The following is a 14,102-nucleotide window of genomic DNA, read 5'->3' as shown; positions in this document are numbered from 1 at the left end:
TCCCCACCCCCCACCCCTTTAAGAAGAGCTCCCAGCGAAGCCGACACAATCTATCATCTTTTCCAGACTGATAAACACATTTCTATGATAGATTTCTCTCTGCATGAGCTGTCTGGATGAGATCTCTGAAACCCAGGCTCTGTCTGTTCTGCTCGCATGTTGTGGGTCCCTAAGGCAGCTAACTCTGCAGTGTCAAGGAGCCAGTTGTTACGGAGAAACCAAATCATGGAAAGGACTGGGAAGGGGGGGGGTGTGCATTAAATATTTAGAGAGTGCTCATCTCTTCCTTTGGACTAACATATTTTAAGGCCAGTCCTGTTTCCCATGGTATTCTGCCATATTGAGGCTTCTTCAATCCAGTTGTTTGTGGACTGCCCCCAAGAAATTTCAGTAATCAGATTCTTCTTCTTTTGACTTCCCTCAGCATTGCTACAAATGCTTGACCCCAGCAGCACCCACCGAATTTACCTCGCGTTTCATTGTAGGCGAACTTCAGTGCCAGCTCAAAACTGATTCTCTGTGTGTTCCAGCTGTCTCAAAGCTTGGATTTGGCAACCAGGCCCTAGGATGGCACCAAGGCCTGCGGGCTCCCATAATATTTTTGCCCCGCCTTCCCAAGTGGCAGAAGTAGAGCTGATGGTGTCTTTATTCTGTTTTGTGAAAAAGAAAGAAAGAAAAGTAAATCAGTTTGTTCTCTCTCTGCTGCCTGGTAAGGGCAAAAGGGAAAGGAGTGAATGAGTTTCCCCAAAGCAAAGAAAGGGGCACCCATTCCCTCCCCACTCTCCTCCTCTCCTCACCCCCCTTGCTTCTTACCAGACAACAGCCAAGGGAACAAACAGATCCCCTTTTCTGACACCCCCCCAAGCAATATTTCTATAGGTTGTCAAGCACATCCAACCATTTATAGAAAAAGCTTTTGGGAGGGATTAGAAAAAAGGAATCGATGCATCATTCCTTCTCTTTCTCAACATCTGCCTTGTCAATATCTCCCCCCCCCACCCCAATCAGTTGACAATACAGTGACAAGAGTAGCAGTCTCAGTATCTTCTTTTTCTATCTCTTTATGGACCAGATGCGCTGCTGTAGTTGGTGCAAAGCTCCAGACACTTGTGCCAGCCATCTTCATTGTGGAGGTTGGCTCTGGGCTCAGGTGAGGGTCCAGAGGCCCTGGGCAGTTAAAGCTGGTGGCTGACCAGTTAGCTGGACCTTCACTCTGATTGCAGCAGTCCACCCACTCTGTGTGGCAGTTGCACTGCTGTCTGAGGGAGCCCAAGGATGGTGGGGCCTCTGTCTTGCACCCCACCAACACCACTGACCAAACCCAAGTTCATTCCTCTCTGGGTGATGGTTGCCAGATATGGGTGCTGCTGCCCTGCCATCTGCTACAGCAGGCCAGAAGATAGCATTGTTGCTTTCTGCTCATGACAGGCGACAGGTAACGCAGGGTGACCAGTAGGCTCTCCTAGGAAACCCCAGCCTCTGGCCTGGCTCTGTAGTCAACTCTACAGTCCCCTTTTCCCTTGGGGCTGGTTTTGCCTTTAGCTTTGTGGGCATAGGTTCAGTGCAGTGTAGCAGATGCCTGCATTAATGGCAAGCCTGAACAAATTGCGACCCAACAGCCATGTGTTGCGTGGCTTGTGCAGGGAGACTGCAAAAACTGGTTTGAAATAGGTTTGGCAAGCTCCTCCTGGGCAGCACTGGCAGAGGAACGAGGGTGCGGAGAGAGTGGACCGCCCCGGCGCCACTATTCGGGTTGGGTGCCATCGCCGGGGGCCCCGGACATGCGCCATGCACCCCTGTGCGTGCCGAGAACCATGCCCCCATAGGCGGTGCGTCACGCCCCCAGAACACCCCCCCCGGGACGCACATCATGCCCCCTGGGACGCGCATCATGCCCCCCGGGGAGTGCTAGCCACCCCTCCTCCTGCTCTCCGCCCCCAGTAGCGGAGCATGCAGCTTTGCCACTGCTGGGTGGGCTACTGTATGCAGATAGTTTGTTGCCACTGGTTTGCTTGATCATACAAGTTCATAGCTGTCAACTTTTCCCTTTTCTTGCGAGGAATCCTATTTGGAATAAGGGAATTTCCCTTAAAAAAAGGAAAACGTTGACAGCTATGTACAAGTTTGCGTAGGCCTGCTAAGTCATGGGCAGGGCCACAAGTCTTCCTGCTGAGGGATGCTGCAAACCCCTGCTCCGTATACCCTTGCAGCATCCATGTTGCAAGCAGGCACATCTGTGACCTCAGTTAATTTTAATGTGCACTCCTGATTTCTAAGTTTCCCACTTAATTTAGCCATTTCCACAAACTCTATTAACTTAGTTTGCCAGTCTTCCTTGGTGGAGACAACTTCTTCTTTCCAGTGTTGGGCTAGCAATATCTGAGCGGCCGTTGTTGCATACATGAGCAAATTCTTGTATTCATTAGCTAGATCCATTCCTGTAATAAGAAAGCTTCTGGTTTTTTAACAAAGGTTATTTTCAACATTTTTTTCAATTTGTTATATATCATTTCCCTTTTTTAAAAAATAACCTTACATTGCCACCACATATGATAAAACATACCTTCTACTTCTTTACTTTCCAACACTTATTTTCGCTTGTTTTATACATTTTTCCAATTTAACCAGTGTTAAATACCATATAGTTCTCTTTAAGTAAGGCACAGGCCATAATTTTTAAATCATTCTTCCATAGTCTTTAAAAAACACTTGTAATGTGATAGTCAATGTTTAACTTTGGAGGTAATTAGAGATAAAGATTTTATTGACATGCATGAATGTAGATAATACAAAGGAACCAAGGGAAGGAGTAGAGGGAAGTCCCATAATATGGATTTAATATTGATTTTGTATGCATCTGTTATAAATTTTTTATTTTATGGAGTTTTTTTAATGTAATGATTTTGGGGTTTTTTGGTGGAAATCAATAAAAACATTTTACTCTCGAAAAATGTTAATGTACACTCCATGAAATAACAATAGACTGGGTGAATCTGACCAGAACTGTTGTTCCGAGCTATGAGTGAGGGAGAGCAGTTTACACTGCCTCTTCCTGGTCTTCCCCAGTATCAACCATCTTCCAAGCTTTAGGATCAGTTGGGGAGGCCATGTTGGTGGTTGTCCCAAGTGATGGCGACCTATGCCATTGGCTTCTCAGAAGCAGTCACTCATTTGTGGAATGTCCTCCCTCGAGAGTGTGGTGCGTCAATCTCCCTTGCTGTTAACATATAGAAGAAATTCAAAGACGTTCCTGTTTACCCAGGCATTGGCTGGCTAAAAGTTGTGTCCCTGGCAACCCTGAAATTGTTAGTTTGAGAGCAAATAATTGCTTTTTAGAAAGTTGCTTTAAACTGTCTCTAGAAGTTTTAATTGCATAAGTATTGATGTGTTTGCCTCCCTGGGCTCTTTGGGAGAAGGCGTAGTGTATATATCCAGTAAATAACAATAATACAAGTTTTCTACGTTTTGGTTAGGCGGAGAATTCGCAGCAAGCTTCTTGTGAATCAAGATCGCTAGTACTTAGTTACTCTGCTGTAATCATCAATTTCGACCAGCATTTTATCATTCCTATAATTTGCAGATAAGGAGTTAAGCCTAAATGAGTCTGGCTTGTCTAAGGCTACCCAGTATGCTCATGGCAGAAGAGATGCTCCAAAATGTGATTTTGCAATGCACATTCTCGTTATTTCTGTACCTCACAATTACCTATAGCAGCTTTAGCAAGTTAGACAGCTCATCCCCCAGCCCCCTTTTAAAGGAACAGGATTTGTGTATTTGGTACACATACCTTGTAGATATGCTCCTGTAATTGTTTATGCAAATGATCTCTAAATGTTTTGGCCAGAGGTATAAGTGCTTTTGAGGATTAAACCTGCCTTTGTCAAATGGGGTCCCTGCTGTTCTTTGTAGTTGTGACCGGCTTCCTATAGACAAAGAAACATTAACATACATGTTATTAGGTGCCTTTAAGAAAGAAAATGATGTAGCAAATCATAAATGATCACTTTTTGCTGTCAAAGTAGCTTTAATTCAAAGCTTCTTTTTCTTGCAGTGGCTTCCCTGCTGATCTTCTACCGACATTTTTGTGAGCAAGGCAACAGCTGATTGGGTTAATTTGGCCCAGAAGGTTCCCAGCCCTTGTTGGGTGGCAGTTAGCTGTTGTCCATCTGGATGCCAAGCTGCCCTTTCAGAACTGGACACATTTTGGGGAAGAAGTGATGGTGCATGGCACAACATGCACAGCTTGTTGGGTTGGAAAGCCTTGCCTAGGCAGAAAGCCAACATCTGTGTTCTCAGTTCCCAACAAGTGGTTATCTTGAGAGCTGCAAAACCAGACCCTGGAAAATACCAGGGCAGTTTGAATCTATCTCTGAAACTGCTGCCAATTTGCCACTAACATTGGCCCCCGGCTAATACTTCAGCTGTCCAGAAAATGTGGCATCATCATAAATGGCCCCAAAATCATATTATCGTATCTGCTGATGTAACCATTAGCATGGTACCTCAACCGGCCATGCACTAAACTTGATTGGCCTCATCTGAGTACTAATGACAGAGCCAATGAAGTAAAGAGGCTAAGTTTTGAGTTTGTATGTGGAGGATTCCAGTTCAGGCATCCACTCGGCTATTAGGCTTGCTGTGGGAGTGGGAATGGGGCGCAGGGCAGTCACTGTTGTTATAATCACTTTCAGTTGTTCTTTCTAGTGTTTGACATGTACTCGATGCATTAGAGTAAACCCAAATTCAGAAAAGTTCTCCCATGTGCTTATAATGCAGTGAGACACCAACAAAAAGGAGCAGGAGGGGGAAGGAAATAGGGGGGGGGAATAGAAAGAGACAAAGCAAAGAGGAATATGAAACGGAACAAAACCAGTACTAACCAAGTAAGATTATGATAACCAGGGAAAAGAGAAAGTTTAAAGAAGAAAGGTAGACGTTTAAACATTAGGGAAATAAGAGTATTTTCTTACAGCTCTGCTGCAGCCAAGGAGACAGTGAGAGCACAGCAAGCTAAAACTGGAAGAACAAAAGTTTTGTGAATACTGTGAAATCCAGGTACAGGTGGCACAAAATCCATGCAGACAATTATAAACTGTGCAAGCTTTTCTTTCATAATTGTATGATGTGATAACAGAAGACAGCGAGCAAATAATAAAGAGAAGCAACATGATTTTGAACAAGAATAAAGCCAGCCACCTAGAAAGAGCAATTAACCATTCACAAGCAGAACTGAGACGAGAGGTGCAAGAAGGCAGCCTGGGAGATTGATCAGCAATGTTCCTCGAGCCGGTAGGAGATGCGAACCAGCAGAGCCAAAGGCACACAGAACTTGATTCTCCAGGAGGGATATTCTACAGATCCCCATGGCATGATGGTGTGCTTGGCAGGCACCTGATACCTTAAACAGCATCACTGCAGTGCCGGTGCTTGCAATGAGGGGTAGAGTCTCGGTGTTGGCAGTGGGAGAAACATCTGGGGGCGAGGCAAGGGGAGTGGTAAAGAGAGGAATGAGAGAAGCAAGAACTGCATCTAGCTCTCAGCTTAGCTTACAGATAGAGCCAGAGTGGTAGAGGCAGTCAGCTAATTTAATTTATTTATTTCCAAAGTTATCTTTTTTTACTCATTTGCTTGGAAACTAAACAATTCCAACTATATATTTTTTAAATTAAAACAGCTATTTTCAGTTTTTGCTATAAAAGTGAGCTTTCAAACAGGGACTAAAACTCACAGATAGTCTACACTGCTCATATCTCACAAGGCCTGGGGCAGGGCATCGAAAGCTGATAAACATGAGTGCTTGTCTGAAGCTTCAGGTTTTATTGTGCCAACCCTTCCCGCCTATCGAAACGTTTCCTCTGCCCTGCTGGGACATCATACCGGCTGTCAGAGATAGTGGATGGCAGGATGCCTTGATGCCCAGGGGACGTGGAGAGAGGCTGCCACTCAAGAGCGCGTCTCTGAGACAGTGATAGATCCACTTTGCAGGGAGCACACAGGCTTTGTGGAGCACTCTGTGGCGTGCCATTAATTACCCCAGAGACCCTGACGTCTCCATCCTTGATGTTCATCAGTACAGTTTAGGGTACTCTTAGCTGACACTACTTTTGGAAATTACCCATCTCCTTCCCTAGAGCATCACATATGAGGCAAATGGTAAGGAAAAGGTTGTGCATTAGATGCTGTTTTCCTATCAAGATCCACAGGGCACACCCAAATCCTTGGGACCTCCTTGACCACATCCTTCTCCCTTCGCTCTGCATTTCATCTTAAGGTTCTGTGCACCTTCCTTCCTTCCTTCCTTCCTTCCTTCCTTCCTTCCTTTCTTTCTTTCTTTCTTTCTTTCTTTCTTTCTTTCTTTCTTTCTCTCTCCCCAGTCCCTTGCCTTGCTAACTTTCCACCATCCACTGGTTCAGGAGCAGATAGTTATTTCACCACAGATAGTAGAAAACTGGGCTACTTGTGGTCCACAGGTTGAATGGGTGGTCTTACCTGAAACCCAGGAGAGGGGCACGAGATCACTGCAATAACATGACAACAAAAGTCAGCTGGAGAATGACAGTCAATGGTGTTCATTATCTGGACAGACACATATAATAGGCTCCACTCTATGATCACAGGCCTTTGAATGTTATCAGAGTGACATGGGATGAACCTCAGGTACAACAGCTCACTTGGTCATGCTGTCACATTTAAAGAAGACCAAAGCCAGGTGGCATTTGGGGTTTGAGGAAACCATTGGTATTGCACTTCTGTTGCAAGCCAGCAGGTCCATGACCAAGGAGGAATCGTCAGTAGCTCCCTACCTAACACACCCTGGCCAGGAAGAAGACAAGGAAGCAGGTGACTGACTCACCTCCCTGTCCTCTAGACTGAGGCAGACACAACTAGGTTGGCCATGCTGCTCTCTCATATAAGCCAACCACAGAATGCAGTCAGCAGTCAGCTCTCTGGGCTTTCCTGCTCAGCTACTCTGCTTAACGGATGCATATATATATTATTCAGTAACAATTTCCACATCTCCTCTAAAGCCTAATGTCTAGGGGATTAGAGGCCCAGACTGATAAAGTGTCCTGTAAATTGAGACCAGCACCCTCAACTTACCATAGGCTGGGGCTGTGTACCTATACATTCTGCATCTGACCTTTCCATGATTCACATCGTGTGGCAACATGCTTTCTGTTCAGTTCTGTTCCAGTGTCAAGGAGCTGTCGAGTGAACCCAGGTCATCCACAGGGCTGGCACACACACAGAAGGCACAAAACACAGCCAGCTCTTTCTTAACAGGAAATAACAAAACCCTCTGGTTCAACTTTATCCAGACGATGCTTCACTCTGGATCCCTCCCAAGCAAATGAAGGCTGCGTTGAGAGGGCAAGCTCCTTCTCTGCGCCTGTCTGGCCCATTGCTCAGCAACATGCAGGACTCTCCTTGAGTGGGGTGTCAGAGGGGTAGGAGAGTCAGCAGGACTGGGACTGCAAGGGCAACCTCTGACTCCTCTCTGTTTGTGTCTGTACAGTGTGAGCACAGTGTCTCTCGGCCTCTAACCCTGTCCTGGGAGGCCCATCTTTTCCTGACCCACCCTTGAATGCTCAACCCCCCTGCTTCTCGTACCTGCCAGCTCATCCCTTTCCCAGACAGCTGCTCAGTGTCCCACCGGCATGATCCCAGGTCTAAGCCATCATCTTCTGTGTCCTCTCTGGGGGGCTCTTGGGTTGGTGGCTTCCACCACTCTTCCTCATCTGTCCCTGACATCCAGTTCAGATCAGAAGCTGTGCAAGTTCTCTCTCTAACCTTGCCTAGTTAAACAAACAAAGAAAGAAATTTTAATCACATGCAGCTGCATTTGCCATGATCCCCAGGCTCGTCTTCTGTTTTTAACTGATGTAGCTCTGAGTGTTGTGGCCCATGCCTAAGGTGGGTGGTCTCTGGGTCTATACTGTCACAATGACTTTATTTTCATCTCTCCTTTCCTTTGTCATTTTAGTAGGTTCCCCAAGGAGTCCTGTTAGCAAGACTACCCTGACACTCATCAGCATCACCAGCTGTGTCATTGGCCTGGTCTGTGCCTCCCACGTCAACTGCCCGCTTGTGGTCAAGATAACATTGCATGTTCCAGAGCACCTCATCGCTGATGGTGAGCAACACTCTGTCACCCTGTTTCACTTCCTTCTGGATAAGTAAAAGGACCCCTGGATGGTTAAGTCCAGTCAAAGGCAACTGTGGGATGTGGTGCTCATCTCACTTTCAGGCCGAGGGAGCCCACATTTGTCCACAGTCAACGGAACACCATGACGGAAACCAGAGCACACAGAAATGCCATTTACCTTTCCGATGCAGCAAAACCTTTTTATCTACTCGTTCTGGTATGCTATTGAACTGCTAGGTTGGCAGGAGCTGCCTCAGAGCAACAGGCGCTCACCCCCTTGTTCAGTGATACTTACGATAAGTTTCATAAACTGTGTATGCATGCGCCTTGATGATATCCCATTGATTAAGTTGGCCTACTTGAAACCTGGTATTTCTGTGTCTGTCAGCTAGGGAAGGGAGGCAGCATGCAGAAACCATTGAAATGCCACCCTGAGCATTTAATTACTGTGTGCAGAAGCCCAATAACATCTGCTGCAAAATCTATTGGCTATCTATGCCCTTCCAACAGGGCCAGGTTAATCATTGCAGTATACTAGTATACCACCATAGTGCCAGAGCCAGACTGGGATATTCCAGTGTGATAATTACAAATAATAAAGATTCAGACATGATGTTTGCACAGGAACATATGTGGCCAAGGTCCCGTTGAGACTTTCAGGCTGTGAATGGAGACTTCTTTGCTATCATTGCTGCCTTAATAAAGTAAATAAGACAAGTGGGAAGGGTAGTCTGAGGGCCATATGAACACAAGAAGGCCCATGTGGTCTGACATTCTGTTCACATCGTGGCCAGTTAGGTGCCTTTTGGAAGCCTGCAAGCAGGATGCGAGCGCAGCAACACTCTCCATAGTTGTGAAACCCAGGAACCGGCATTCAGAGGCTTACTGCCTCCTGACACGAGGTAAGTACATAGCCTCCTTGGTACACATCAGCAATAATGCAGCTACCTTGCCCTGGTGCATGTGGATGAAGACGTGGCAGGACCCACAGGAGAACTTCAGGGAAATTAATCTGATCATTCGAGATTATTTGTGGAATGCACTGTGAGGGCCCATATAGCCTTAATTCAAAGAGGATGTTCTTCTATCATACTCTTAACAGTTGTTGTGTTCTGGGAAAGGAGACTGTTAATAGTAGCAGCAGGAACACAACCAGTGTGACAGTTTTGATACCTGGTATTTAGATACCTAGATGTTAATTGGTGCTTGTCCAATTGGATGGTAGTGTCCTTCATCCTCCCTTGGGGTTGCTGTGGGAGGACAAGGCTAGAGGAGAATAAATTTGCGCCCCAGAAATATGTTAGAAACTCTGTTGGGCAAAGTCCCTCCCTTCCTATACAGTAGTGCCAACACTTTTTGAGCCAGGGCATGGACTAGCAAAGCACGGCCATTGGGCAGAACCCTTAAGGGTTGGATGGAGCCTTCAAGGCCAATGAGTAGCCGGGGCAGCTCACTGTTTCACAGCCTAAGCTATCTCACAGGGTATTGCATACCCATTGAACACAAGCGTCAATTCTTCAGAAGGGTGAGGTATAAATAAATGTGTATTTTCCTCCATATATGCTTGCATGCATGCATGCATGCGTGCATACACACACGTGCTGATCTCATTAGAAGTTCTTAGATCACGGGTAGTCAACCTTTTTATACCTACTGCCCACTAATGCATCTTTCTTGGTGGTAAAATGTCCCACCAGTGCTTGATGGAAGGAGGAGTCAGCTTGTGCCGTAGAACCTCCTACCGCCCACCTAGAATCCTGAAACTCCCACTAGTGGGTGGTAGGGACCAGGTGGACAACCCCTGTTCTTAGATGATAAACTCTGCATCTCGGCATGACCCAGCATCTACAGCATTATAGTGCTGACTTTACACCATTGTTGTAAGGATTACAGAGTGAAACTTTCAGAGTGAAACATAAGTGAAACTTTGAATGCTTCAGACAGCTGTATAAAATGCTGGGTATTCGAATGTGGGAGCTGTGCACTGCGGAGAATTTGCCTCTGTTGCCCTCTGTGTTTAGCTCCTTTTTCCCCCCTCACAGCCCTCATTGTTGTCTTTGTCCATGGAGTTTTCTTGGCAAGGATACTGGAGTGGCTTGCCGGTTCCTCCTCCAGGTGGATCACGTTTGGTCAAAACTCTCCACTATGACCTGTTCATCTTGTGTGCCCTGCTCGGCGTAGTTCATAGCTTCTCTGAGTTCTTCAAGCCCCTTCGCCACGGCAAGGCAGTGATCCATGAAGGGGTAGTGATCCATGAAGGGGATGGATCAGACGCCTGCTTCTTGGGAGAAGGGCAATGACAGGCCTAGACAGCATCTTGAGAAGTAGAGACGTCACCTTGCCAACAAAGGTCCGTATAGTTAAAGCCATGGTTTTCCCAGTAGTGATGTATGGAAGTGAGAGCTGGACCATAAAGAAGGCTGATCGCCGAAGAATTGATGCTTTTGAATTATGGTGCTGGAGAAGACTCTTGAGAGTCCCATGGACTGCAAGAAGATCAAATGCATCCATTCTTAATGAAATCAGCCCTGAGTGCTCACTGGAAGGACAGATCGTGAAGCTGAGGCTCCAGTACTTTGGCCACCTCATGAGAAGAGAAGACTCCCTGGAGAAGACACTGATGCTGGGAAAGATGGAGGGCACAAGGAGAAGGGGGCGACAGAGGATGAGATGGTTGGATAGTGTTTTCGAGGTTACCAGCATGAGTTTGACTAAACTGCGGGAGGTAGTGGAGGACAGAGGTGCCTGGCGTGCTCTGGTCCATGGGGTCACGAAGAGTCGGACACGACTAAACGACTAAACAACAACAACAACAAGCCCTCATTGTGGGCCAGGAAGTGAAAAAAAAGGTAGCTTACTCAGTATAAGCAGGAGGACAGGAACAGCAAACTGTAACACCCAGATTGCTTTTGTGCTGAGAAAATATGGCTTGTTGGTCATAGACCCCCATATTTTAAATGCTGGTTCCAACTTCCCAGCTTGTAGGAACAAATGTTCTCCCCTGAAAATACTGAACAGGGTGCTTGCACCTTTGCCAAGCCTAGGCCCCCTCACCTTCTGCTGACAGATGGCTAGAGTGGAAAAAAAGGCATGGCAATAAATAAGCTTATAAATGAACAGCCGAAAAGGGTTTTAGCTTAGGAACCCAGCACCCAACGCCACAATAGTGGCTGATGCAGTAACAGAGGTGTCTGGGCCATACTGTGGTGGGTGTATCTCACGGGACTGAAGGTTCATCTGATGCAAAATAAACCAGTCCCGTTCCATATGACACTGGATTTTCGGTAGAATTTTCCCCAGGCTAGCTACTTTTCAATGTGATGCTGGGAGTTCTTGCTGATGGAAACACAACCAGTCATGTCAGCCCCACCTGCAGTCTGAAGTGGAATGGTCTGCAGACAAAAGGAGCGGGACCAATGTGGGAGAGGGCAGGTTTCAAAGAGCAGTGATCTGGCTGGCTGCCAGCTGCCCAGAGAAGCACAACAGGCAGGTAGCAACCAGTGGAGTGATTGGATTTATAGAAGCTGGCTTGTGAGAAGAAAATTGTCAGTGGGAGAGTTGGGACCTGAATGGGTTTTGACTTGAGGATCCCAGTTCGCTCCTGTGATTATTCCCATGGTAACTAACTTCCTTCTATGCTTTCGTGTTTGACTGAGTTACCTCCCCTTATTCTAGTTCCTCCAGGTCTTCTTTGCATTTATCTCAGCTGGCCAGGTGAAAAGCTACACCTGCTGAAATCCCCTCTTCTGCACAGCTACCCAGGGTGCAGAAGGAGCCCTGCCTTCTTTGTCTCTTGGCCACCCAAGGGTGCCCAAAATCATTCTTGGGTTTGAACCTATGTTGCCTGGAACATTCATTCGCGCTATTAATCTCTTTTGCTTTCTCCTTGCCGTTAATCCTCATTAGGGATTCACCTGGGTTGCAAGAGAGAGAGAGACTCTCAGCAGATTTAAACCTCACATATGAAAACGCTCCTCTCAAAATCATTTAATTATTTGTTGCATTCGTTTATTTATTGCATTACTTGTTTAATGAGTCAACTTCTGCTTAATAATAATAATAATAATAATAATAATTACTCTTAATAACACCCATTTTTTTCCAATTCCTGTGCACTTTCTAGGAAGCCGTTTTATCTTGCTAGAAGGCAGCCAGTTGGATGCCAGTGACTGGCTAAACCCTGCCCAGGTGATTCTTTTCTCCCAGCAAAACTCCAGTGGGCCCTGGGCACTGGACCTCTGCGCTCGACGGCTTCTGGACCCCTGTGAACATGAGTGTGACCCTGAAACTGGTAGGTGGGTGCTGTGTGAAGATGGGCATGTGTCTGTATGCACCTGTATCTCTCTCCCTGTATTTCTATATCTGGAGGATGGAGGGAGCTTGTCTATAAGTAGCAGAGAGAACTGGGAGAGCTTTGCCAAGTTCCACAGGCTGCCAAACAAACATTGGCTGTAAAGTCCTTTCAACAAGGCTGCTTCTCCCTCGATTCCGCCTACATAGTGACAACAAAACTCAAAGAGACATACAAAGCTGCCTTCTACTGAATCTGACCGTTTGTCCATCCAGCCTAATACTGTTGACTTTGCTTGGCTACAGCTCTTTAAAATCCTCAGGCCAAAGTCTTTGACAGCACCTTTTGCCGGAGATACTTTAACTGGAAATGGTGGAGATTGGGTCTAAACTTTAGTAATATATGCAAAATGTGCTAAATTAGGAGAGAGAGAAACTTGAGATCCTTAAAACAATAACAGCAAATCTCTTGAGTGTTCCAGGCTCCTCCTCGTAATTCTAAAGAGCTGAATCTGAGGCAAGGATGGATGAACCTCTCATTCTCTTATTTTTCCAATATTTAGTTTAGTTTGCCCCATTTTTTTCTTAGATTTGCAATTTTTAAAAAGTCTGCATGAAAATTCATATGCACTTCATGTGCATTTTACGTGTGAAATTTTGCTTAGTATACATATTTTTATAAGCAAGTTTTCCCTAAAGGACACATTTTTGTATATGCTCTTCATTAATATAGGCATTTTTGCATGTGCTTTTGCTAATACATGCATTTCTTAATATAAGCACAATTATTATTTTTTATTGTATATGTGTTTGTTGTGAAAAGTTTTGATATCTTTCTTAATGGATAACAGCATACAACTATGTTCATTCATAAATAAAACAAGCTGCCACCCTACATGGCTGGAGAGTTATATTGTGAAAGCCAGAGTAGTGTGCATTTTGAAGGAGAGACGTATTTTGCTTGGGGAAAGGTGAGTTTGGTACCTAAATGCTAATGAGACCAATTTCTGTCCGCCCCCCCCCCCAGGAGAGCAGGCAGCCTTCCTTGCTATCAAGCATCTTTTGCACTCACTCCCCGTTCTTTTTCCCTTTGCAACCGTGACTCACTTGCCGTCCCTGCATTCCACTACAGTGTTGGCGTTCCATTTATTCACAGCCATCTGGCATGGCAGCTGCCAACCCTAGCAGGCCTCTGAGACAGAGAGCATCAAGCATCCTCCTAGGGGGGTCTTTTCCAAATTCACAGGTTTTTGTCAGTGCTCTGAAAAGGAAAAAAAAACCACAATGTTTTTCTTTAAACAAAAGAGAAGAGCTTCTGTTGAGGCTTTTGTTCATTTGGCTGTAACTCGACTCGGGTGCTGTGAAGATCTTGGCGGGTTGCCAAGAGGTTAGCACTGGTTGCTTGAACCGGATCCAGGCTGAGCCACAAGACCTTCCACACACACACAGGCCAATGCCTGGTTCTTTGCTCTGTTAGCCACACACCAGCTTCTCCTGCTTCATTTGTTGCATCCCCAGGACAGAAGCTGTTGGGAATGACACCACAGACCCTTTACGCACTTACCCACACTTGCCTTTTCCACCACGCTTTCCAGGCACAGACCCACTCTTAAAAGCTCCGTGTCAGATCTTGGGGTTGTTGTTTTTTTGGCCCCAGAGTGTTTCC

General features: G+C 45.9%; 1 protein-coding gene across 2 annotated transcripts in view; it reads left to right on the top strand.

Moving 5' to 3' along the window:
• Positions 1–14,102, top strand: part of ASTN1 (astrotactin 1) — a 222,174-nt gene that overhangs the window by 103,857 nt on the left and 104,215 nt on the right. For both annotated transcript variants that reach the window (XM_053391242.1, XM_053391241.1), the window contains exons 6-7: positions 7,985–8,134; positions 12,270–12,437. In XM_053391242.1, coding sequence (XP_053247217.1) covers positions 7,985–8,134; positions 12,270–12,437 — 318 coding nt within the window. The remainder of the gene's footprint in view (positions 1–7,984; positions 8,135–12,269; positions 12,438–14,102) is intronic.

The sequence above is a fragment of the Podarcis raffonei genome, chromosome 6 (assembly GCF_027172205.1).
Source record: "Podarcis raffonei isolate rPodRaf1 chromosome 6, rPodRaf1.pri, whole genome shotgun sequence".
NCBI lineage: Eukaryota > Metazoa > Chordata > Lepidosauria > Squamata > Lacertidae > Podarcis > Podarcis raffonei.
Note: the sequence above shows the minus strand (reverse complement) of the source record. Positions and strands in the feature narration are given on the sequence as shown.